The sequence below is a fragment of the Typopeltis vanoorti genome, chromosome 6 (genome assembly GCF_054136105.1).
Source record: "Typopeltis vanoorti isolate ZY-2024b chromosome 6, IOZ_Tvanoo_1.0, whole genome shotgun sequence".
Lineage (NCBI taxonomy): Eukaryota > Metazoa > Arthropoda > Arachnida > Uropygi > Thelyphonidae > Typopeltis > Typopeltis vanoorti.
In genome coordinates, this window is record NC_143554.1 from 47,173,359 (window position 1) to 47,200,867 (window position 27,509).

At 36.0% G+C, this 27,509-nt stretch overlaps 1 protein-coding gene across 1 annotated transcript in view; it reads right to left on the minus strand.

The window, feature by feature from the left end:
- LOC150105437 (telomere-associated protein RIF1-like) overlaps nt 1-27,509 on the minus strand; it is a 396,727-nt gene that overhangs the window by 211,620 nt on the left and 157,598 nt on the right. The window contains exon 9 of the mRNA XM_090393961.1: nt 5,231-5,369. Within this exon, the coding sequence (XP_090250087.1) occupies nt 5,231-5,369 (139 nt within the window). The remainder of the gene's footprint in view (nt 1-5,230; nt 5,370-27,509) is intronic.

A 27,509-nucleotide genomic window follows, 5' to 3' on the forward strand; every position in this document is an offset into this window, starting at 1 on the left:
ATAGTGACATGAGAAGAGCAATGGAGATAGCAAACAAATTTGATAGAATGGGAGAGAATTTTGACTAAAGAAAAGCAAAAACAGAATATTCTAGGCTGAAAATCCTGACATGGTATTTAAGAGTATGCATGTGAATAAATAATTGTTGCTTCAAGAAAAAAAATGAGTCAAAGAGTGTGTAATTAATTGGGAAAACCAAGATGAACAGTGCTTGAAGATTAATAAAATTTGGATTTTGGTTAGGAAAAGATGATTTTGCATGCTAGAGATAGACATAAACATCCATGTAGTTAGTTGCATCTAAGTTCATGATCATGTTCATTAGTGAAATAAATCTACAAAGTATGTTGAAAATAGCCAAGTTGATTTCTTAATGGAGCTGCCCCTTTATATGCCAACCTAAGGCTGAATTCAGTTCTAATTACTTGAAAAATTTAATTCTTTATATATACACACACACACAGTCAGGTCTCTTTTTATGAGGTAGATACATTCCACAGAAAACCGCATATAAAAAAAAATCGCACAAAAAAGACCTAACTTACATTGAAAAACTAGGGATACATTCCATAATTTTCTAAAACTGCATAAAACCGAAGCAATGAATTAAAATAAACCTAAAACGTTGATAAAAATTCAGGAAAATAAGAATGCCTAAGTTTGTTTTAAAGCTTTATTCATTTAATTTCATTGAAAAGTAAAAAAAATTTTTTTTTTTTTTTACATTTTGTCATCAGAATTATCCTCACTATTAGACAATATTCGGCAACATTTACAAACTGGTTTGAAATCACTTTTGTCACCAGAAGAGATAATCAGCGCATCAGAACAGTATGGTAAAGGCAATCGTTCTTCACAAACAGAATTAGCTTCACCCTCGTTCTGTTGCTGCTTTTTTTCTTCTGACAACGTAATCAGTGATTAAACTTTCCAATGATGATTTTACTAATTTTTTATACAGCTCGCGACGTTCAGACATACAGTTCTTCAGCTCACGTAGGAATTTAAAGGCTCATTCAGAATTTGTGTCATTAACAAGAAAATGATTTTCCAATTTATTGGACAATTCAAGTCATCATCATCATCAAATTCCTGCCATGTACCCTCAAGGGGTGTAGAGGATATGATAGTACTACATGAAAAAATTACATCATTATTAATTTCCTATCTACAATTTTCCTCCAAATCAGTCTGTTACTTGTCAAGACTCCAACATTATCAGATCTTATATTTCTATCGTCTAAAGCACTTTGTACAGTATCAATCCACCTATATCTTGGTCTTCCTCTAGGTCGTTTTGCTGCCAACCTGGCAGAGAACACTTGTTTTGCTAATCTTTCCTTGCCCATTCTGTTTAAGTGACCATACCACCTGAGATTAGCTCTGCTAACACATTCCTGGATGCTGACAATGTCAAGTTCTTTCCTAATATCCTCGTTTTTAATATGATATTGCCATTGATGCCATCTGTTCACGCCTATAATCTTTCTCAGGACTCTCATATCTGTGGTCTCTAGTCTTTGGTCAAGTGTTTTACTTCTGCCCCAGCTCTCAGATCCATAAGTTAAAACTGATTTGAACACTGTCTTGTACACAGCTAATTCAGTGTTCCGACTAATTTCTCTCTTATTCCATATGAATTTATTCAATTGACTTCCCACCATACTAGCTTTGGACAATTCAAGACCTTCTCGAATTATATTTGCAGGGAGGAGGACAGGTTTTTCTTCCGCTTCACTATCGTTTTCTGGATCTTCAACGATATCTAAAGTTAATCGATATCCAATAATATCATCGTCACTTAAGGCATTATCCACATACAATTCGTCTACGTCATTCTGGCTAAATGTATCAAAACCTTCTCCACCAATTTCATATGCCCAAGTAATGATTTCAGCTGATAATGCAGATGTTTGAATGGTTGCACTGTTTGCAACACATCGAGGCCAAGCTGCTTTCCAGCAGGCATTTAAAGTTTGTGCTCTTATTTCAGCAATAGCAGATGCAACATGATTTATGCAGTCCAAAATAGAAAATCTGTTCCAAACGTCAGTTACTGTTAATGATTCATTTTCTAGTTTATCCAATATAAATTGATAAGTGTGCTTAACATAATATTTTTTAAAAGTAGCAATTATGCCTTGATCTAATGGCTAAATAATGCTTGTTGTATTGAGTGGAAAAAACGCTACCTGCACATTTGGATGTTGTAAATGCGGACGACTTGGTGCAATGTCAACAATTAATAAAACTTTTAAATCGAGAACTTTTTGCTTCATATGTGTTTCTACTTCTGGTACAAAGCAATTATTGAACCATTCAGTAAATACAGCAGTTGTTACCCAGGCCTTTGTATTAGCCATCCAATGTAATGGCAGCTGTTTTAGATCTTTGCCTTTTAGAACACGTGGTCTTGTAGATCGATTTACTAGGAGGGGTTTCAACATTCGATCCCCTGATGCATTGCTACAAAGTATACTCGATCTTTGCTTGCTTTAAACCCACTTGCATTTTTCTCAAACTTTGCAATGCAAGTCCGACTAGGCATTTTCTTCCAAAACAATCCTGTTTTGTCAGCGTTAAAAACTTGATCGGGACAATATCCACTATCATCAATAATTTTGGCTAACTTCTCTTGAAAATTTTTGGCTGCTTCATCTGCTGCTGTAACCTAGCCCGTAATCTTCATGTTATGAAGTGCATTCCTTTTTAAAAATCCGGTTAGCCATCCTTTGCTAGTCGAAAGTTCTTTATGAGCCTGGGAAACAGAGGTAAATGGCTCCAATTGCCTTCATCTGTTCATAAAACCGAAGAGCTTTTTATTTAATTAAACAACCACTTATAGGAATTCTTCTTTGAGTTAATTCTTCAATCCAAATTACAAGCGCTCATTCCGTTTTTTTCTAATAAAGCATCTCTTGGATACGATGATAATTTGGCACTTAGTTTTGTGCCAGAAATGACAGATTTTCTTATTGTGACTTCATTGTTTTTAATTGCTCTTATCGTAGATTCACTTAAATTAAATGTTTACCAATCGCCATAAATCCCTCTCCTTTTGCTAAGCAATCTAAAATTGCAATTTTAGATTGCTTAGCAATTTTAGAAAAGCACCAAAGAAATTGCTTTTCTTTGGTGCTTTTTTTTCTTCATTGGGTCAAATTAAATCTTTAAAATAAAAATTAGCAAAATTTAGACTTCGAAAATGAAAAGACAAACACGTACTCACATGCAAAATTAAACTTCACAGACACTCACTGCTTACACATTACTCACGTTACACCAGAATGTTCTGCAACATGCTGATCGTTATGTACAACGGTACATAAGATTTGAAGTTATGCACCATATAACTTCAAACCTGGATAAAAAAAGAGACCCCCGAGTATATATATATATTTTTTAAATTATGTTAAAAGTATTTAAATGACATAACTGGGTGTGTACATTTAAGAAGGTAGGGATGATGTGGTGTTCAGTGGAACTTCATTGAGTAAAACAAATGGTTGAGGATGAAAAACAAATATGTGAGCACATATCTACTCAACAGCAAAAAAGCATGAATGGAACTCATAGTGAAGAGGTGATGAATAAATTAGACAAGAGATTTCAAACGATTAAGAATTTAAAAACAAATTTTGGAAGCTAAAAAGTGCAGAGAAAAAAGACAAATGTACAAAATATATACAAAGCCAGTAGCATGATGGTGTGCTGGTGTTTTGTGGGAATAATCTTCGAATAAGTTTGGATATTTTCAGCTTACATACTGTTTATACTTAGGAGTCACATGAAGATATTTCAGGAAATTTCAAGTATTAAATTTCGAAGGAGAATTCATGCTAACTAAAGTATTAGTTAGCATGAATGCCTTCCATATGCTTGGGATTTTGAGAACACTTTTAGATTAAGGAGGCCTGTGAGATTCTTATCAATCATCCTAATCTTAACAATAATGATGGTCTAAAAATCCAAAGCATATGGAAGGCACTTAACCTTTCTCCCTAAGAGTTAATTTTAAATAGAACCATACGTAATCCAGGATCCTAAATCGAATATAACAATTGTCATGTTAAATTAGGACATCATTTTCATTGTAACAAAACTATCTATATGAAAGAATGTTTCTCTGATGTTGTCTTAAATAGAACATAGCTTTGATGTAGTTAATTTATTTTATTTCATTTATTTATTGTAATTTTATTTTATTTTCACTAGAGGTCAGGCCAGTAGAATAACCGTTGATCAAATCATTGTCTCTTCAGCATACTATGCGAAATGTAATTTAGCTTGTCTCTGTGTGTGTGTGTATGAAGATTATGTATCAGGAAATTAAAATAATTATTTATAACACAGTTGTAGAGTCCATAATTTGTGTAAAATGAATAGCATTACTGGAGACCCGATAAATAACAGATTAATTTGGGAACTACTGATATAAAGTTTTATGTCAAATCATGCCTACAAATGGTGTGAATATTAGTACTACAGTGAAATGAGGTTTAGATAATTCAGAATCCACGCGGCCTTAAAAAATATGGAATTTTTCAAGCCACTTCAATGTCAACAATGAGAAGGTGGCGAATGTGCATTGGCAATGAAATTCACAAAGTGTGGTCATTTAAATACAATGAAATATCAAAAATTCGAAGCACAACTGTTTGAAGCAAAATGTCAGGAAAAAACAAAAAAGGAATACTAAGGTAGAGGAGGACTGATGCAGTTAGGAGTGCTTTAGAAAAATCAAAATAGAAGATCTGATCAAACAAGAGACCTGAAAAATAAGACCAACATAGAAAGAAACTGCCAACAGGAAGTGGTAATTAGAGATTAATTCATGCTGGACTATCATCATATCTCATGTACCCCTTGAAGGTGTGCCAGAATGTAAGGTATGCCTAAATTACCTGAAAACTATGATGATACTTATAAACTAAAGTGCAACAATCCTTCTGTTCACTTTGATCACCATTTCGCCCTCTTATACTAAACAAGTAAGAAAGCGAACTGAAATAAAGAATCATTCAAATACATGTGTATTTGAATGATTTTATCACCATTTATCACCATTAGCAACATTTTATCACCACACTAACTGGATGCATCTTGCTTCCTCGTCTATTTTTACTGGAAGATAAACCAGACAGCTTATTCATGGGTGAAGATCACAAAACATGCCTTTACATTTCTGTCATGAAAAAGTAAGTAAATAAAAATATAAAATAATTCTTACCTAAATTACTGGAAAAATTGTTGATAAGGCACTGCCATGCTGCAAAAGCAGCAACATGAATTGCTATATCAGGTGACTTGAATGCTTTTTCTACAACTCCCAAAAGACTATTAATCAGGGAAGTTCCTTTATGAAGAGCCTAAAAAGAACAAGATATCTAAATTCTTTGAATAAATAATAAAACTGCATTTAAAGTTCACATATCTTCTTTCAAACTTAATGTAATTAACCATCCTAGTGGTTGCAATGTGTTATTTTAGAAGTTTTTTTTTAAATGTTTTTGTATGCTAAGTTTTCTAAGTCAACTGTTTTCTCGTTCACATTAATAGTGTATGACTAATATGCTTCAAAAACAGGATGCTTGTTTGAAAGCCAAACGGCTATTTTTCTGGCATCCTTAATAATAATTAAGGGGATACAAATCCCTTGGTGTTCAACTGCCAGTAAGCAAAACTCTAAGATCGAGAACTATGAATCTATGAGTTTCATATATATATATATATATATATATATATATATACCAAAAAACTATCGGCGAATTCCAGTGTAAATGACCACTTGGTAGTACAACACCAAGGCAACTCGAAGCAAAGGTGGAGCAAGCTCCCTCACTATCCTTGATATTTTCTCATAATGTAAAAACACATCCCCTAGGGGATGTAATACTGTAATTACATTATGAGGAGAGGTCACTACCCAGACCGGTTTCAACCTTTTTTGAGGTTTCATCAGTGAGTAGGTAGACCTGGAAGATAACAAGGTTTAAGTGAAAAGAACTTACACACTTTACTATACAAATGCCATAAAGGTGTGTTTGTATATTATAACATAAATTGAAAGCCAAACGGCTATTTTTCTGGCATCCTTAATAATAACAAGGCAACTCGAAGCAAAGGTGAAGCAAGCTCCCTCACTATCCTTGATATTTTCTCATTATGTAAAAACACAGCCACTAGGGGATGTAATACTGTAATTACATTATGAGGAGAGGTCACTACCCAGACCGGTTTCAACCTTTTTTGAGGTCCTTTTTTTGCTCCACCTTTGCTTCGAGTTGCCTTGGTGTTGTACTACCAAGTAGTCATTTACACTTGGATTCGCCGATAGTTTTTCGATATATATATATATATATATATATATGAAACTCATAGATTCGTAGTTCTCGATCTTAGAGTTTTGCTTACTGGCAGTTGAACAACAACGGAATTGTATCCCCTTAATTATTATTAAGGATGCCAGAAAAATAGCTGTTTGGCTTTCAATTTATGTTATAATATACAAACACACCTTTATGGCATTCGTATAGCAAAGGTATGCAAGTTCTTTTCACTTAAACCTTGTTATCTTCCAGGTCTACCTACTAACTGATGAAACCTCAAAAAAGGTTGAAACCGGTCTGGGTAGTGACCTCTCCTCATAATGTAATTACAGTATTACATCCCCTAGGGGCTGTGTTTTTACATTATGAGAAAATATCAAGGGGTAGGGAGGGAACTTGCTCCACCTTTGCTTCGAGTTGCCTTGGTGTTGTACTACCTAGTGGTCATTTACACTTGGATTCGCCGATAGTTTTTCGATATATATATATATATATATATATATATATATATGAAACTCATAGATTCGTAGTTCTCGATCTTAGAGTTTTGCTTACTGGCAGTTGAACAACAAGGGATTTGTATCCCCTTAATTATTATTAGGATGCTTGTTTTTTATTTTTTCTCACATAGACAATTTGTCTACCAAAATTTAAATCATGAAAAAGTTCTGAAGATATGCATAGCTACCAACTATCATGGGAGACTTCAACTATGGTGATACAGATTGGAAGGATGAAAGGGCACATGGCAAAATGGAATTTATAGTTACTAAGTGATAATTACCTGAAACAGTACATGAAGGGACCAGGGGTTTGAGCGTATTGGATCTGATAACAGCATCGGATTTATCTATAACTGCAGTAGCAACTCTACCTCTGATCAGGGAAAGTGAACATGCAATCTTGTAATGGGAGGTTGCTCAACATGTAGAAATTTCAGTCAAGAAAGGGTTTACGCTGAACTCCAAAGCTGGCAATTATGACAAACTTAGGAGGACTTGGAGCAATGCCATGGCATAAGAAACGACATGGAATGAATGTCATTAGTGCATGGGAAGTGGTCAAGGATTGTTTGAGTATCAGAGTGTATACCCAGGGTCAGGAGAATAAACTGAGTAGGGATTAAGTGGATGACTAACAATATAAAGCAGGAGCTACAAAAAAAAAGCATTGTGGAAGAAATATAAACAACAAAGTGATCAGCATGCCCATGAACAGATAAATCAGAATGAGAGAAAATTAACAAAGCAAGCCAAAGTAAATCCAAAAGAGTTGGAAATATAATTTTACTCAGTGCTGATGGCAGGAAAGTTACAGAAGCAGAAGAAACAGTTCAGTTACTAAATGATCACTTTCCAAGGGTATATAATCTAGGTGGTAACTTTGCAGTTACTGAAGTGACAGACTGATGTGAGCATTGAAATAGATGAACTGGAGGTACTCAGTATATTGAAAAATATCAACTGAATGATATAATCACAAGAAAGATATTTATTTAACCAAATATTTCGGTCTGGAAATAGCAGACCATCTTCAGTGGTATTATAAGAACAGTTTAAAAAAATACAAGCTAGAATACTAACAACAGATCGTTAAAATTAGAACACGCTGCGTGATGTTATATCACTAAGTGTGAAACGGAATATTTTGAAGTAGAAACATGATTGAATTTGCTATTTAAAAAAAAAAAAAAACGAGTAATCATTTTTTGAATAATGAGTAATCTTGATTAGATTTTCCCAGATTTTTGATATAGATATACAGTCATTATGATTCAGGTTGGGGCGATGGAGCAAGGCCTTCACACTTTCCTTGAACAAACGTTCGGACCTATAACGGGATCTATGTAAGAGGCGAGTCCTGGACCAAAAGATGCTGTGGTCAGTTTCAATCCCGTGTTGAGCCAATCCAGACTTTTCAGGTTTGTTGTGAACAATGGATGATTGATGTTCTTGGATTCTTTTTTCAAGAGAACGTCCAGTCTGTCCAAAATAAGAGAGATCACAGTTGCACGGAATTTGATAAACTCCAGGAAGAGATAAAGTTGAGCGTTTGTCTTTAGGAGAAGGAAAATGAGAAAACAATTTGTTAATAGCTGAATACGTAGTTGTTAAATCATATTTCTTTAAAATTCTTGCGATAGGTTCTGAAATACCGGAGATATAAAGAATAGGCACTCGACATATTGAAACTTTGTTGTTTTGTGGAGGATTATAAAAATTGAGAAGACGTTGAGTACTTTTTTCAGAAAAGCCATTTTGTATTTTTTAAACTGTTCTTGTAATACCACTGAAGATAGTCTGCTATTTCCAGACTGAAATATTTGGTTAAATAAATATCTTTCTTGTGATTACGTGATTATATCATTCAGTCTTATGTCACAAGTATCCTTGAAAAAACGAAAAATATCAACGTAAATATAGCAGTGGGCTTGGACAGTATGTCAGCTCATGTGCTACAAGAATGTGCAAGTGAACCGGCAGTGCCTTTGATCAAGTTGTTTAATCAAAGTCTCAGCTCTGGCAGAGTTCCAGAGCTGAGACTCAAGGGAGTGGAAAAAGGGCACAATAGATCCGTTACATAAAGATGGCTCCAAGACAAAGGTGTGTGGGATGCAGAGTTTAGCTGACAGATGGGGGAGAGAGGTATATAATAAAAACTTAAATTACTAAAGGGATTCTATAAGACTGACACAAAAAAAATTTTTAAATATCAGTAGCACACTTGGAAGTTGTCTAAGGGTGTGGTTAGTAAAGGGTGTGCAGACTACGTTCTTTACTTGGAAAATGGTGAATGAGTGGAATGGATTGCCAAAGGTGGTTATAAGCACCCCAATAGTGAATAGGTTTAGGGAGATGTATGACAGGTATTGTGTTAATGAATAGAGTGGGTCTCCTGAGATGAGTCTTTTGACTCCATTGAGTGCCCATATAAATAATAACAATAAGATATTTAATGAGCCTGTGTAGCTCAGTGGATGTGGCGTTTGCACACCACCGCGCTAGGCCGCACGAAGGAAGTCTTGGTTTCGAGTCTAGTCGGCGACTAGAGGAAATTTTTCTAAGCCTTTTTTCGACTGGTTCCCGAGTTAGTCGATCTCTGGCACGGGCAAGCAGGTTTTTCCTCCCGGAAACTCGGGTTTTTCGTCCTGTAAACTCAAGAAAATCGACCGTAGAACCCACATTATTTCAGACATTAAATATATTGTGTTAGGGTTAGAGACCACGAGATGGCGGCACATTTGAGCCGTCTCTCTTCACTGCGTACCGCTTAATTAGTGATAGCCTTGGGCCATCTGTCTCTGATTGGGTACCAGTGGAGATTGAACTGCCCACTCAGTCTCCAAAAGTTAGATAGGGCTAAATGGCCTCGCCTACTCCCGTATATACGGGAATAAAAAGGCGTTAGCTGATTTTTTTTTTTTTTTTTTTTTTAAGATATTTAATTATTCCCTTCCCCATTCAGTATGCTTTCCTCCTCCTCCTCGAAATATTTTCTGCTTGTTTTGTAAAGAATACTGAAATTAAAGCCTTGCTATAATTCAAAAAAAAAAATCTAATCCCACAATTTTACCATGACAGACCAGGGCAACACCTTGTAATTATAAAATTTCCTGGTTAGTGAAGCAGAGAAATCTTTGCATTAAAGCAAAGAGCTGAGATTAACACCACCGATTTTGATATCAGGTTTAATACCACTTTCCTTAATAATGTGATCCATATGGATAATAAATAAGAGAGAGGATAATGTACATCCTTGTCTGATAACAGATTTAACATTAAACCATCTTCCTGTAGACTTACAACTCAAAGACTAAGTATTGCTTGATATAATGCCCCATCAACATCATATAACTGTCATCATCATCATCAAATTACTGACATGTACCCTCAAGGGGATGTACAGGATATGATAGTATTACATGTAAAATTTACATCATTACTAACTTCCTATCTACAATTTTCCTCCAAATCAGTCTGTTACTTGGCAAAACTCAAATATTATCATTATCAGATCTTATATTTCTATCGTCTAAGGCACATTGTACCGTATCAATCCACCTATATCTTGGTCTTCCTCTGGGTCGTTTTCCTGACAACCAGGCAGAGAACACTTGTTTTGCTAATCTTTCCACGCCCATTCTGTTTAAGTGACCATACCACCTGAGATTACCTCTGCTAACACATTCCTGGATGCCGACAATGTCGAGTTCTTTCCTAATATCCTCGTTTTTAATATGATATTGCCATTGACGCCATATGTTCATGCCTCTAATCTTTCTCAGGACGCTCATATCTGCGGACTCTAGTCTTTGGTCAAGTGTTTTACTTCTGCCCCAGCTCTTAGATCCATAACTTAAAACTGGTTTGAACACTGTCTTGTATACAGCTAATTTAGTGTTCTGACTAATTTCTCTCTTATTCCATATAAATTTATTCAATTGACTTCCCACCATTACCAGCTTTGTTGATTCTGTTGTCCTTTTTCATATTTAATTTACCATCTTCAGTAAAAATCGTGCCTAAGTAGCTGAAATGTTTTACTTGTTCCACAGGTTCCCCGTTCACAACACAGCTAAAATTTTCAACAATTTTATCTATTTTCATTGTCTTTGTCTTTTTAATGCTGACCTTCATACCATATCTATTACAACAGTTATTCAATTTAGTCAGGGAATCTTGCAAAGTTGTATCAGATTTATTTAGAAGTATAACACTGTCCGCATAAAGCAAAGGGCTGACATTAATATCTCCAATCCTGATATCATGTTTAATACCACTTTCCTTCATAATGTGATCCATATAGATAATGAACAGAGGGGATAACGTACACCCTTGTCTCACAACAGATTTAATATTAAACCATCTTCCTGTACTTCCTTCAATTGTAACTGCCAACATACAACTCAAATACAGACTAAGTATTGCTTGATACAATGCCCCATTGACACCATATAACTTTAGCGTATTGAATAGCTTCTCTCTTGGCACATTTTCATATGCCTTTTCCAGATCACCAAAACTTAAATACAGATCTTTGTTATATTCCAATGTTTTCTCAACTATTTGTCGTAAAGTGAAGATCTGATCCTGAAAGCCTTTATTTGGCCTGAATCCAGTTTGTTCTTCACAAAGCTTTTCTTCCACTATTCTTCTCAACCGTTTCTCAAGTATACTTACATAGATCTTGCCAGGAACACTCAGTAGGGAAATACCTATGTAATTCTCACATTGTTTTCTTTCATTTTTTATATATGGGTACTATTAGAGCTCTACTCCAATCATTGGGAATTCGTCCCTCTGTCCAGGCTTTCTAAACTATGCAGCCACTGTAAGACTTTTATACCACAATACTTCAGAATTTCTGGTCGAATATCATCTACTCCTGCTGCCTTTCCACATTTCAAGCCTTTCATGGCTTTTTCAACTTCGAATATGGATATGTATTCCTGACTGTATGCCTGTAGAGTGTTTTTCGCCACTGTGCTATCACTGCTTGTTTCATTTAGCAATTTCTCGAAGTAATTACTCCATCCTTCAAGGATATCTTTTTCTTCTATTTTCATGTCACCTTTATTATCTCTAACTCCTTTTACAGCACTCTTGCCTCCATTTCTAAGCTTCTTCAATAACCTCCAGAATATCTTACCACCTTCTTGATATTTATTTTCTATGTTCTTGCCAAAGTCCTCTGATGACTTTTGTTTAGCTAGTTTTACACAGTATTTCGCTTTCTTTCATTTGTCTCTGTATTCTCTAAGAGCAAAAGCTGACTTATTTGCCAGAAACTTTTGATATGGTTTCTTCTTTTCCTTCACTGCCTCTTTAACTTCCTATGTTCACCATGGAGTTCTGATTTTTCTATCCTTGCAGACAACCTCACCACATGCCTCTCTGGCCGAATCAATCAGGGTTTTCTTCAAAGCTTGCCCCTGAATCTCCAAGGTTTGGTTCCTGTGTTCTCAAACTCTTTCAATTTTTCTTCAATAATCTTTGTGTATTTTAGTCTACAGTTCACATCTAAGAGCTGCTCAACTTTTATTCGCTTTAAAACTTTCTTACATGTTATTCTTTTCAATATGAAATTCAATTTTATCCTGCTCAAGACTAAATAGTGATCACTTCCAATTTCAAATCCTCTGTACACTCTGGTGTCCTGCACCAGGGAGAAAACATCACTATCAACAATAATATAGTCAATGAGACTTTTCTTATTCCTTGCCTCTTCTCTCCATGTGAATTTGTGCAAATTTTGATGTTGGAACATGGTGTTAGTAATAACCAGTCCATGTCCTGAGCAGAAATCCAACAGGTATTTGCCATTATTATTAGATTTGTTCTTTTCTCCAAATTTTCCCAAAATATTTTTGTATGTCTGACAATCATTTCCTACTCTGCTATTTGGCTCCCCAACAAGGACAAAGTTTTCCTTTTTCATTGTGTCAGTTACTTTTTCTAAAGCCTTAAAAAATTCCTCCACCTCTACCTTAGAAGAACCTTCTGTGGGACCATAGGTACAAATAAGTCTCATTGTCCAGTTCCCCATTCTCATATTTCCCCACATCACTCTACTTGAGATTGCCTGCCATTCAAGAAGATTAGCCTCGTATTTTGTGTTGAATACTATGGCTACTCCTTCTTTTCCTTGATTGTCATTGCCTGAATATAATATTTTGTATTTATTGCTCAGAAAGATCTCACCAGTTTTTGTCTTTTTTGTTTCAGTTACCCCTATTATGTCAATCTGGTACTTATCTAATTCCTCAGCTAGCTCCATTTCTTTGCCATTCAGGCTTCTTATGTTGATAGTATCAATCTTTAACTCTGGTGATGTTGAGTTGGGGGTGTGCTTTCAGATTTGTTCCAGTAGCTGAATTTTCGTGTATGCCCTGTTTCCCTTACGAAAACAATGGGAGCCTTGCTTAACCGGGCAACGCCAGAGCCGGCATGAAATTTTGTCATGTTGTACCATAATTTTCTATGTTGGTTTTAGCCAATAAGAATACAATTTCGTCAGCTAAATCCAAAATTGCCAGCCCATCCTCGTTCATTCAGTATCCAGGTAAATACCCAACAGGGTGCACCACGAGAAGGTGAGGATTGGACATTAGGTCAGAAGCACTGGTCGGTTCTCCGCATTCCTTTAAAGGTTATGTGGAGGTCTCCTCTCAGTTATACAGCTTTGACCCTTAAGCACCCCTCATATAACCGTAATATGTGGAATAGCTTCTCTCTTGGCACCTTGTCATATGCCTTTTCCAGATCTACAAAACTTAAATATAGCTTTTGTTATATTCCCATGATTTCTCAACTATCTGTCGTAAAGTGAAGATCTGATCCTGACAGCCTCAATTTGGCCTGAATCCAGCTTGTTCTTCACCCAGCTTTTCTTCTACAATTCTTCTCAAGTATACTTGCTTATATCTTACCAGGAACACTCAGTAATGAAATGCCTCTGTAATTCTCACATTCGGTTTTATTTTCCCTTTTTATATATGGGTACTATTAGAGCTCTACTCCTATCATCCAGAATTCGTCGCTCTGGCCAGGCCTTCTAAACTATGCAGTGCATCCACTGTACAACTTTTATACCTCCATACTTCAGCATTTTTGGTCGAATATCATCTACTCCTGCTGCCTTTCCACATTTCAGGCTTTTGATAGCCTTCTCTACTTCAAATATGGATATGTATTCCTGACTTCATGCCTGGTCAGTGTTTTTCACCAATGTGCTGTCATCGCTGCTTGTTTCATTTAGCAGTTTTTCAAAGTAATTACTCCATACATCAAGGATATCTTTTTCTCCTGTTTTCATCTCACATTTATCATCTCTAATTCCTTTTACAGCACTCTTGCCTCCATTTCTGAGTTTCTTCAACAACTTCCAGAATATCTTGTCACCTTCTTGATATTTATTTTCTATGTTCTTGCCAAAGTCCTTCCATGACTTTTGTTTAGCAAGTTTTACACAGTGCTTTCTTACATTTGTCTCTGTATTCTCTAAGAGCACAAGCTGACTTACTTGACAGGAACTTTTGATATGCTTTCTGCTTTTCCTTCACTGCCTCTTTGACTTCTTGTGTCTGCCATCGGGTTCTGATTTTTCTATCTTTGCATACAACCTCACCATATGCCTCTCTGGCTGAATCAATCAGTGTTGTCTTCAGGGCTTACCACAGAATCTCGAAGGTTTGATTCCTAATCTGAAACTCTTTTATTTTTTCTTGAATAATTGTTATATTTTTCAAGCGTGTATTTTAGTCTACAGTTCACATCTGAGAGCTGCTCAACTTTTATTCTCTTTAAAACTTTCTTGCATGTTCTGGACTACCAAAAATCCATGAACAGAAGGAATGTGCCATTACATTCCGTTATGGATTGCATTGGTTTCTCCCCCAGATACAAATTAGCCTAAGTGCTCTCACTCCAACATACTGACATAATGATCAGTTTTGATGTCTCCTCCTTATTCACAAATGTCCCACTCAAAGATACCTTAGATCTCATCCAAGCCAAATTTCCTCCTGATACATCAGACCTATTTCAGTTCACCATGAACTTAGGCTATTTCGTTTGGCAGGGAAAATTCTACAAACAGATAGATGGTACAGCCATGGGTTCTTAAATTCAATCCCCACAAAAACCCACTGTCTGGCTACGTTACATTGATGATGTGTTCTCTATTTGGCCACATGGCTTAGACACACTCCACAACTTCCTAACACACTTAAACAGTTAACACCCCAGAATCCAGTTCACCTTGGAAAAAGAAAACAACAACAGTCTCCCTTTTCTAGATGCTCTGATTACACACCAGCCTGATGAATCCCTGGCTTTCTCTGTTTACAGAAAACTGACATATACAGGTAGATACATTCACTAACAATCACCCCTCCACCCCTAAACAACAATATGGGATTACAAAAACCCTATATAACACGCCAAAATTAATCTGTTTTGACAACAATGCCCTAAGTACTGCTCAACTTAACCATATCCTTAACACCTTCTTAACCAATGGATGTTGAAAGAATAACTTTACTGAATGCAGATAGAACACGTGTCAGAAGCTGTTGAAATTATTCAATTAATGACTAATCACTTGATAAGATATATCAAAAAAATCTGTATGTAACAAGGTGCCATTACTATACTGGATGAAGAGTTAGAAGTTGGAGGTTGGAGAGCTATTGCATAACCAGGATAAGAATTTAGTAATAGGGAGGGATGGAATATCAACAAATATCTTGACGGAATGTTCAAATGAATTAACTAGGCTCTTGATATGTTTGTACAACCGGAGTCAGCTGAGGAAAGATACTACAGGAATGGAAAATATATGATAGTTCCATTGTACAAGGATGGTGCAGAACTATCTCTTGTTAGAAGTTAATCGAGTATTGACAGCACTAGGAAAGGATTAAAAACTAATTAAGAACAGTAGGACTTATTTTATCACAATATTCCCATGCCAGCATGACATCTGATCATGTTTTCTCCTCCTCTGTATATATTTAAATCTTAAAAGATTACATTCACTTTTCACTTGTAATGACAATAATAGCAAAACTTATCTTGTTGCCATATCTGCAATATAAAGTTGGGGGTAAGTAGCCTTATAACAATATAATTTCTTGTCAAGTACAATACACTTTGTAACCAAACAGTAAAACTTTCTCTAACTATCTCTGATCCAGAACATTTAATAATATGGTGATATACCATTTTACTACTTGTATATAGAAAATATTACTTCTGCATTGATTTAACCATTGTATCTTCCTCGGTCTAGCTACTGATGGGATGTGTGTGAAGATACTTCACAACTAGCCTATTTGTATTCACAATTTGGGTAAGTAAAGGATTGGAACAGAAACAATTTATTGTCAAGTATATACTTCGTAACCCAGTGGTAAAAATTTCTACAACAATAAGGCATTTCAACAGAAGATTAGTTAAGTTGAAACTTTAAACACATAAGGGAGGATGAAGAAATAATTATTCTGTTCCTACAAGTTCACTATAGTGCGAGTTGACTGTAATAATAACTATTTGTGTGGAAGGGAAGCAAAGTATGCCATCAATTGTAATTACTATAGATACAAGGTATCTGGACTAGAGGTATCCAAAAATGATGACTTATAATGTGAGAACTACTCATTATATTTTCTCAAACTAAAGCTCAGTCGACAGAAAATCTCTCCAAGATGGGTTTTATCACACTTTCAAGGTCACTAGTGTGCATGCATAGTTGCACATGTACAAAAACAGCATAAAAATAGCTATTGTGTCAGTCAAAATGTAGCTGCCACAGAGGTGCAGTACATGCTTTGGTTGGCTGAATTTAAACCAGTTATGCATGTTCGGCAGTATGCATGACCAGAATGGAATGTGGAGTGGATCCTCCCACATCAAAATCCATTCTTCAGTGGGATATAAGACTAAAAGAGATGGGAAGTTTGGTTTCACAAACTGGGAAACACCTAAAAAAGCATGTGATTGATGAGACTGTGGATCGCGTGCATGCATCATTCTCTAGGAGCCCATGTAAGGCAATTAGACAGGCTAGTAATGAACTGCAGATTCCTTGGCTCCCAGGCTCCACATTCCAGTAAGATGGTGCTCCGCCACACTTCCATTGAGATTGATACTATATTTCTGAATGAGACATTTCCTGGATGCTGGATCAGAAGAGGAGGACAAACTGTCTGGCCACCTAGATCTCTGAATGTGACTCCATTGGACTTTTATTTGCATGGGGCTTTATTAAACACTATGTTTACCAGAGAAAAGCTTGAGATATGGACAATTTGAAACAGAATATCATTACAGCAGATGCTCTAGTAATGCCGAATACACTAAAACACTTGGAAAGAGCTCGGGTATCATTTTGACATCTGTCACGCAACAAAAGTTGCCGACGACATTGAACTTTACTAATCTTCATAAAAACTTCGAGAGTTACTCTGTATAATAACAATAACAAAAAATTATTTTAATAAACCCTATAGATGCTGAGATATGTGTGTGTATTTTTGAATACTTCTAGCCTGGACACTGTGCATGCATGTTATGTTGAGCCCATACACAAGAGGAGGTTGGAACAGGAGGGAAGACTGTTCCACAATACAGAAGAGTTGTAGGGATGAAGGAAGAGAAAAAGAAACTTGTTCTGTTTGTTTCAAGGTGCACTGTGAAGGGATGTTGAGCAACAGCTGCCCATGTTCCAACGAGCTTAGTACTAAGTGGGGGAATTATTGATGTTATTTCAGATGAGCATTTCCCATGGAAATATTTGTAGTATGTATATATATATATATATATATATGTGTGTGTGTTAAGAATACCAAGTAATTTTTAAACCTGGTTTTACTCCATTTCCCAAGTAAGCAAACAGACAAAAAGTCAAGTTTGCGCCTGCAATTGATGCAAGTCTAACTGATCCTACAGGTAGTGCAAGACCAGGGCAACTCGTGGTAAAGGTGAGGCAAGCTCCAATCACTAATCTTAATATTTACCCTTAATGCCAAAACACATCTCCAAGAAGGGGATGTATGATGTTTTGTATTAAAGGCAAGGGGCCACTACCCAGACCGGTTTCGACCTTTATTGAGGCCTCATCAGTGGGAGCTAGGCTAGAAAATACTTTGTCTGTTTGCTTACTTGGGAAATGGAGTAAAACCAGGTTTAAAAATTACTTGGTATTCTTAACATTTATTATACCCAAGGTAAAATACTTTCTACATTTATATCTCCTCCAGAGATTTTTATTTAATAAGGTTAAAACACCTTATGGCAACTTGTTCTGGTAAAATACTTATGAGCTCTGTATTACTAAATCTTGGTATTTTCTAGCCTAGCTCCCACTGATGAGGCCTCAATAAAGGTCGAAACCGGTCTGGGTAGTGGCCCCTTGCCTTTAATACAAAACATCATACATCCCCTTCTTGGAGATGTGTTTTGACATTAAGGGTAAATATTAAGATTAGTGATCGGAGCTTGCCCCACCTTTACCACGAGTTGCCCTGGTCTTGCACTACCTGTAGGATCAGTTAGACTTGCATCAATTGCAGGCGCAAACTTGACTTTTTGTCTGTTTGCTTACTTGGGAAATGGAGTAAAACCAGGTTTAAAAATTACTTGGTATTCTTAACATTTATTATACCCAAGGTAAAATACTTTCTACAACTACGTCTATGTGAAAGTGGGGGGGAGAGTGAGCTGGTAAGGAATGGGTCATTGATAAGTCTAATTAAAAGTCTAAGAGTGTGCATGTGTGTGTGTGTACACGCATACACAAAAGTCAATGCGTGTCATGATGCACCATATGAATTAATTTTGCTAATAACTATACTGCTCAATTATAATGAACTTTCAAAATAACCAACATAACCACATAAATGCCTGGCAACTGTAATGATACACGTTGCCCAATTCTCTGAAAAGTGATCCCTTTGTAGAGATATGTTCACCTGGGTACTGAGCAGACAGGTGAAAAAAATTTGAAAAATTTTTGTCACCTGTCTGCTCAGTGCCCAGATTAACAACTAGATAATATCTGGTTCCATAGACCAGATTAACAACTGGTCTATGGAACAGTACATACAGGAGCAGACAGAGAATGTGGTACTCAGAGTTTGAGGAATATATGGAGGAGAGAAGATATTAAAAACATACAATTAGTAAGCATATGGCAATCATACAATATAGATACAAGTGAGATTTTGAAGTTTATAGAAGGTAGGTGAAAATGGGATCATCTCCAGAAATTGACTAAAGGGAGGGGCGCGCCGGCAATATGTGCAATGTGTGCGATGCACACAAACGCAAGGATAGTAAAGATGCCAAAGATTTCAGGCGAGGAGGAAATACTTAAAAAAAACATATTTATTAATTATATCAAAATAAATTACATTTTTGTTTAAATTTTAATTATATTTTATAGATTTGTCTTAAACAAATTATTCATAATCACTTATTTGTTATTATTCCTTAAGATCTTATTTTATTCTGATCCTAGTTCTAACAAGTAGTTTAGCGTAAACAAGTAAAAACTTGAACTTACGTGAGTTTACTGTTTACAGGATGGCGCGCATTTGAATTTCTTTAATCTTGTTCACACTCGCATTTGCTCTAAACATATATATAAGAAAATCTGCTGCAGTTTTTAACTTTATTCTACATTCTGCTGTTATCAGCAGAATATAGGCAACATCTTGCAATGTACCTGAATCGTCATGAGAAAAATTTAAATCATTTGAACAATTACAAAAAATGGACAGAATTAATTACATCCTTAAAAAATAAAACTTGTATTGATCATTTGCAACAAACAGTTTTAGATAATGAAAGGAAACATTGGTATGAAGTTATAAAAATAATTTTTGTAGTACAGTTTTTAGGCAAACAAATTCTAGCTCTTCGTGGTAAAATTAATACACTTTACGATCGCAACAATAGCAATTTTTAAAAATTGCACTGAGATGTTAGAAAAGCTTGATCCTTTTATATCGGAACACACAGGACGTGTAGCTTATGATCCTGACTTTAAAAATATGCCTTCCTATTTAGGAGATAAAATTCAAAATGAAATACTCACTTTATTGGCATCAAATATTAAAAATAACTTTTTTTTTTTTTTTTATTGGGGGAAGGGGTATAGGGGAGCCAACTAAAGTTTTGCACACAGGCACTGGACACTACTGGCATGCCCCTGACTAAAGGTGTGATTAGGAATCATCAAAAAGAACCTAGAATCAAGGGCTGGTTCATTTTCATGTCTGTGTGTGCATTGTGTGGAATGGCAACCATACATATTTGATAAATATAACCACGTAAGGTAATTTAGGTATGTATGACTAAAAGTAGGCTTCCTGAATGGATTTCCAAAGAAAGAAATTAAAAATGTGTATGTGGACTAGTGATATTTCACATGATGACATTGTCCGAGCCATCTGTTATGGATCCTTTCCTTTAGTCTTCGATTCAAGGATCGACATTATCAATACTTGCACATCCCTACCAATACAGCGTCTGTTGTTTTGTAATCATATGGTCAATAAGATCAGAAATTTCTTGTATGCTGTGGATATCTTTATGCTGGAAGTATGAATTCATCAACTGGCATTCATGTGTTGAGATCAATCTACATCCTCACCAAAATTCCCAGCTATTAAGGATCGACAATATTCAGAAAGCCAATGGACATATTGAATTTCTCCGCAGTGAACGAAAATAGCCAATCACAAGCCAGTGATAACAACCACCACCACCACCAGAAACAAAGGTCAATGGGAGCCACCAACTGCCTTCAACGAACAGTCACATAGTCAACCAATCTAACACACCCTGAACAATGATGAACTCTCACTACTAAGCAAAGGCTTAAACTTTGCTGTGATAAATATAATCTAGTTTGCTAATCACCCACGATGATTAGCAAACTAGATTTTATTTACCACATTGAAAGAAGCTAAAGAATTCTCCCACCATAGCTGAAAAAAAAACGTTTGGAAACCTCACACATTTTAAATTTAAATTATACAAAAAAAACAGTAACTAGCAACCTAACAAAATCTGAATTGGCAATGGTGAAATCACCAAAATTAAATCTGGAGATCATAATTACTAGAGCCGATAAAGGCAGTGCCACAGTTATTTTAAATCGTACTACATATCTGGAAAAAATGAATCTAATAATCTCAGACAACAGCACCTATTAACTTGCTAAATATAACCCAACCAATCAGATAAAAAATAAAATGGAAAAGCTACTGTGTTTGTGTTGTTTGTTTACGTGGCTGAGGAAAGTGTCTAATGTTTGGCAGATGGGCCAGATAGCGAAAAAATCATCAACATATCTAAGCCAGACTTAGGGTTTTAAAGGAGAGGAATCTAGAGAACATAAAGACCTTAATGCACTTAAAGACTGTATATTCTCGGAGAATGAGCGTAGTGCCGAAGATACAGTTAAAAATTACTTCTGCACTAAGCTCTTTCCTCGAGAATTTACGGTTTACCAAAGATTCACAAACAGAACGTACCGCTCAGGTCGATAGTTGAAAGTATAGACCGCCCCAATTATCACCTAGCCAAGAAACTAGTGTCAACACTAAAGGAGTTGGTAGGTTATCCCCCCCCCCTCTCCTATATTAAAAACACATACAACACTTTGTAAACAAAATCAAAGACATCACACTGGAAAAAGATGATTTATTAGTGAGTTCCGATGTCTCTCCCCTCTTCACAAATGTCCAAATCAATGACACCATCCTTCTATTACAGGACAAAACCATCCCGATATCACAGCGCTCTTTGTACATGTATTACGTTCTGCCTATTTTGTGTGGCAAAATACTTTCTACCTACAAAAAGAAGGCATAGCCATGGGCTCATCATTATCCCCCTCCCCCCCATTGCTAACTTTGATATGGAATATTCTGAGCAACGTGCTCTAGATTCCTCTCCTTTAAAACTCCAAGTCCGGCTTAGACAAGTTTATGATGTTTTTGTTATCTGGCTTCCTGGCTGCCAAACATTAGACACTTTCCTCAGCCACCTAAATAAATAACACAAACACAATTCACAATTGAGATTGAAAAGCAGAACACATTTCCGTTTCTAGATACACTTGCCACACGTCTATCTTCTTCTTTCCTTCATTGTTTACCAGAAACCTACACATACTTGCCAATATATACACATAAACTTCTAACACCATCCTACACAGAAATAGGGTGTCATTAACACAAAAAAACAGGGCTTTGAAGATTTACTCCAATGAACAAGCAATTAAAGATGAATTAAGAGTTATCAGCAATACCTTCCTAAAAAATGGTTCAGCCAAAATATTATCAACAAAATTCTTCACAAGACCTCACTTAAAAACAAAAATAAACTAGACTACAATAAAACTGTAAGCATTTCATACATTAAAGGGATATCAGAAACAGAATTCTACAGAAATACAACCTTAAAGCCACCTTCAAACCTCCTGCAAAATTAAAAAACTTACTAAGCTCATCCAAAGATCCACTCCATCCACTGGCCCACCCTGGAGTATATCGTATTCATTGTACCTGCAATTTGCCCTATATAGAGGAAACAGGAGACACAATTCCTATAAGAGAAAAGGAACATAAACTACACATTAAATTTAATAATTATGGTAAAGCTTTCTGATCATGTCCTGAACACTTTACATAGAACTGGAAAAGCATCTGCTGTTTACATTACACCAAAACATGGTATGAACATAAATTTAAAGAGGCTTGTCAAATTCTTATCAATCAGCCTAATCTTAACAATAATGATGGTCTAAAAATCCCAAAAATATGGAAGGCATATATTCTATCCATATAACCTTTCTCCCTAAGAGTTAATTATAAATAGGACTATAGGTAATGCAGGTTCTCAAATCTAATAACAATTCTCATGTTAAATTAGGACATCATTTTTGCTGTAATAAAACTATCTGTATGGGGGGAAAAAAAATTCTCTGATGTTACCTTAAATAGAATATAGCCTTGATGTAGTTATTTTATTTCATGTAGTTATTTTAATTTTATTTTATTTTCACTAGAGGTCAGGCCAGTAGAATAACTATTGATCAAATCATTGTCTCTTTAGCATACTGTGTGAAATGTAATATACCTTGTCTCAGTATATGTGTATGCTCCAAGATGATGACCTTAATATGCAGATCGACATCAGGAAATTAAAATACAGTGGAACCCCGGTTGTCGATCTTAATTCTTTCTCAAAGGTTGTTCGGAAACCGAATTGTTCGAAAACTGAAACCATTTTCCCATAAGAATTAATGTAAAATGGATTAATCTGTTCCCGAATCTCAGATGATTGTTTATTTAAACCTTTAAAACAGTACTTCATACATAAGATCGTAAACAAACATAATGAAAATGCATAAAATCTTACATAAAAAGAATAAACACAATAAACAGATAAAATAAAAACGAAAATTTAACTTCACTTTAACTATACATACGGAGGAGAGTTGATGCCATAAGTGGAAGGAGGTGAGTAAGGGGTGTCCCCTTCCATAAAAACATCAGGTTACTGTCCTTCTGGGGTTTTTTCTCTTCCTCTTTTCTGTCTCTCGGCACCACTCGAGACACACTAGGCCTCTGTCTCACTAAAAACCTGTCCAATGACATTTGTTTTGCCTACGTTTTAAAATGTTTCTGAAGTAAGACATAGCACTGTCATTGAAATAGTTTATGATGCAGTTTGCTACAGCTTTATGAGGGTGATATCTTGTCACAAAACCTTGCACATCACCCCATTTCGCACACATTTCTTTGATCAAAGAACTAGAAACATCCTCGTGGAGGAAATGAAGACATTTCCTCCATCTCCGTCTTTTGCTGCTCCTTCTGAGGATGTTCCAGTTCTTTTGTGGTGAGCTCATTCCTGTGATCCTCCACTAACTCCTCCACATCAACATTATCAACTTCTAAGCCCATGCTTTTGCCAAGATACACAATATCATCGACAAGAGCAACATGCTCAGCCTCAATGTCTCTGTCTGCTACACAGTCTGGCCACAATTTCCTCCAGCCCGAGTTCATCGTCCTGTAAGTCACTTTGCGCACAGGCTTTGTCAAGGATACTTAAGCAATGGAGGATGTTGAAGTGATTTTTCCAGAATTCTCTGAGTGTTAATTCTGTGTCAGAGGTCACTTCAAAACACCTTTGAAACAGTGTTTTGGTGTAGAGTTTCTTAAAGTTCGAAATGACCTGCTGGTCCATGGGCTGAATTAGAGAAGTTGTGTTAGGGGACAGGAACTTCACTGTGATAAAATCAGATTCCTCCACTAACTCGTCCTCCAAGCCTGGAGGGTGAGCAGGAGCATTGTCCACAACAAGAAGGCATCTAATTGGCAATTTTTTTTCTTGAAGGTATTTTCTCACACTTAGGGCAAAGACTTCATGGATCCACTCAATAAACAATTGCCTGGTCACTGTTTCCACATAGCAAAAGAGTCAGCCTGTCCTTCATTGGCTTGTGTCCTGGCAATGCTTTTTCCTCCTGAGTGATGTAAGTCCTCTTGGGCAATTTTTTCCAAAATAGCCCGGTTTCATCACAGTTGAACACTTGTTGGGTAAGAAAACCTTCAGCCTTTACATAGTCACTAAATTCTTGCACATATTTGTCAGCAGCTTCTCGATTCGAACTCGCAGCCTCCCCATGCCTAACCTCACTATGTATGCCGCTTCTCCTCTTACATTTCTCGAACCACCCTCTACTAGCTTAAAAACATCAGCACTCATACCAGGGTTTTTCTTTAACAGGTCATCATGTACTCGCCTCGCTTTTTCACAAATTATATACTCAGAAACACTATCACCAGCTAACTGTTTCTCGTTTATCCAAATCAGCAACAATTTTTCCACTTCTTCAATTGTCTGCGATCTTTGTTTAGTAAGAACTTTCACTCCTTTTGCAACATCAGCTCTCTTGATTGCCTCTTTATTTTTGAGTATTGTACATATCGTTGATTTCGCCATACCGAACTGCACAGCAAGATTCAAAACACGAATGCCATTTTCATGATTGGATATGATTTCTTTTTTCATCTCTATTGTGGTTCTAACAACTTTTCTTTTTGCTTTGCTGCTATCACTATTCTTCTGCAGCCCCATGGTGGCTTAATTAATAATAATTTATGGGAAAAAACCAACAAAACACAAAGAAAATCAAGAAAACTCACTGCAAATTCGAGCCAGTGTCTGCACTCAATGAAGGCTACCGCATAACTGATGCTTTTCCGTCTTACAGCTCAGCACGTGGAGCACTTGGTTGCCATTTGCCTGTTCGGGAACCGAAATTCTGTTCAGAAACCGGGGTGTTTTGTTCGGAAAATATGTTCGGGAACTGAATTGTTCAAGAACAGAGGTGTTCGATAACCGAGATTCCACTGTAATTATTTCTAACATGGTTGTAGAGTCCATAATTTGTCTAAAATAAAACATCTGTTGTGGAACTTTTCACAAATTTGCAGACACTCAGCAAAAACTTTAGAAATGCTTTAAACTGAAAAAAAGCTATATATTGCAAATCGACCAGAAAACCTATAAAGAATATCAGTGAACTATAATTCACACGTGATGTTATTGTCAAAGCTATAGGAGCAGATTATTTGTTCTTACCATTACCATCACTAAAACCAAGCTCATATTGCAAATAATGAGTGGTGGCTTCAATCCAAAGTTCACTATCTCACAAATACTCACAGTCACATCCACTGAAATGATGGTCTAAGTTAAAGTGGCCTCATCATCCAATAATACTCAATTTTTTATGTGAACACATTCACAGAATTCCTTTCAATGTTTTATGTTTATTATGCAAATCTTGATTGTGTTTGAAGTGATCGCTATTTAGTTTTGAGAAAGATAAAACTGAATTTCATATTGAAAAGAAGTTTTCAGGACTGAGAAATCAGAATACAATAACTCTTATTCTCACTATATTCCTTTCACATCATCTTCATATGGATCTCTTGCTTAATAAGGTTGCACATCCATTGCCCTCAACCCTATTGTTCTTCCAACTCTAGGGATACTTTCAGATAATGCCTTATTTAAGCAATTTTTCAAAGATTCCCATGCATTGCTGATGTCTTTCTCAATAAATTTCCTAAACCTGACATTAGGAAATTGTCAGGAAAATAACCTGGCTATTTTGTTGTTAGCACAAACAACAAAACAGCCACAAAATATTCCACAAACCCACACATATTGGAAACCACTTCAACTCATACCATCCTTATTCTATTAAGAAATCAGTCATCCTAGCACAGTTTATAAATGCTTATAAGCTTTCAACTGTTGGATTGTGATAGAGTGGAATTTTATGAACTCCTATCTTATCACAATCTAACATGCGTTTCCAAACAAAAAAGGGAGATAAATACAGTAAACTGCCTCTAAGTGTAATATATACATAATAAGTATTATGTATATATATATATCAAGCATGTTCTGTTATGAAAAGTTAAATAAGTATGTATTTTGTGCCATTCACAAATGTGGTTAAATTAATATTGAAAGTGTAAAACATTAGCAGAGCATTATAAAATAACATGTATAAAAGAATTATGGAATGTAAGCACAAATTCAACAGTTGGGGGGAGTGAAGTCCAAAGGTCACGGAGCCATAACGCGAGGGAGCGGCTCGCCCCAAGCAAACAAAGTGATGTCAGTGTATGTGCGATAGTGGGGGAGAGGATGGACGCCGTGACGTAATAGCACATGAGAGTTGGCTGGACATCGAAAAAGGCGAGAAGAAAAGAGGGTAATATAAGGGTCATGCAACCCTGAAACAAGGATTTTTGTTCCTGGATCTCCTGTGTGTTCGTCTCTCGTGGTGGTGAAGGGTGGCAATGCCTCCGTACCGGAGGGATCCCGATTAAGGCAGTTGCAGGGCTCAGCGGCCGTATTCTCCGCAGAAAAAGCAAGTCCGGCTGTCCACAGAAGGCCAGTTTCCTGTGAACCTATGATGCAATAAAGAACCAAAAGAGGAAGATAAGTAGACTTTATTTGTGTTTCACTGAATATGAATAAAAGATTTATGCCACGTTGATATGTTAAGGAAAAGGAATATTAATGATATAGAATAAGATTGTATTGCTATCGCGTTAGAAAGTTATTGAATTTGATCTTACTGTCTGTCGCTGTGTTAAAGTTTGCTATTATATTGAATGAAGTTACGGATATGTTTAGAGTAAAGAATTGATAAATTATAAAGAGATTGTGAAAGATATGAATGTTATCTTGTGTAGTCTGACAGAGCTACAGAGTTTTAAAATGACTGTGATAATAATACATGAATAATGCATTAGAGAGTGTTAATATAGTTCTTACTTTAGATAGCTACTGCATAATGTTATAAGTATGTTAGTGGTATTTGAATATTTTTTGCTTTGTCTGGAACTCCCTTAAGATGGGAATTAAACTAATGTTATTAAGTGTACCAACTTTTGAGATATAATAAACCTTGCTTTTGATTCTAACAAAGAGTTTCTGTGATTACTGGAATCCGATGCACCTCTTATAAAATATTATGAACCTATGCGGGATATTAGAAAAGGGTAAATTTTGGCCACGTCTGCAGAGTTGATAGGTATCATGAAATACGGTCTTGAGATTACCTCTTGGT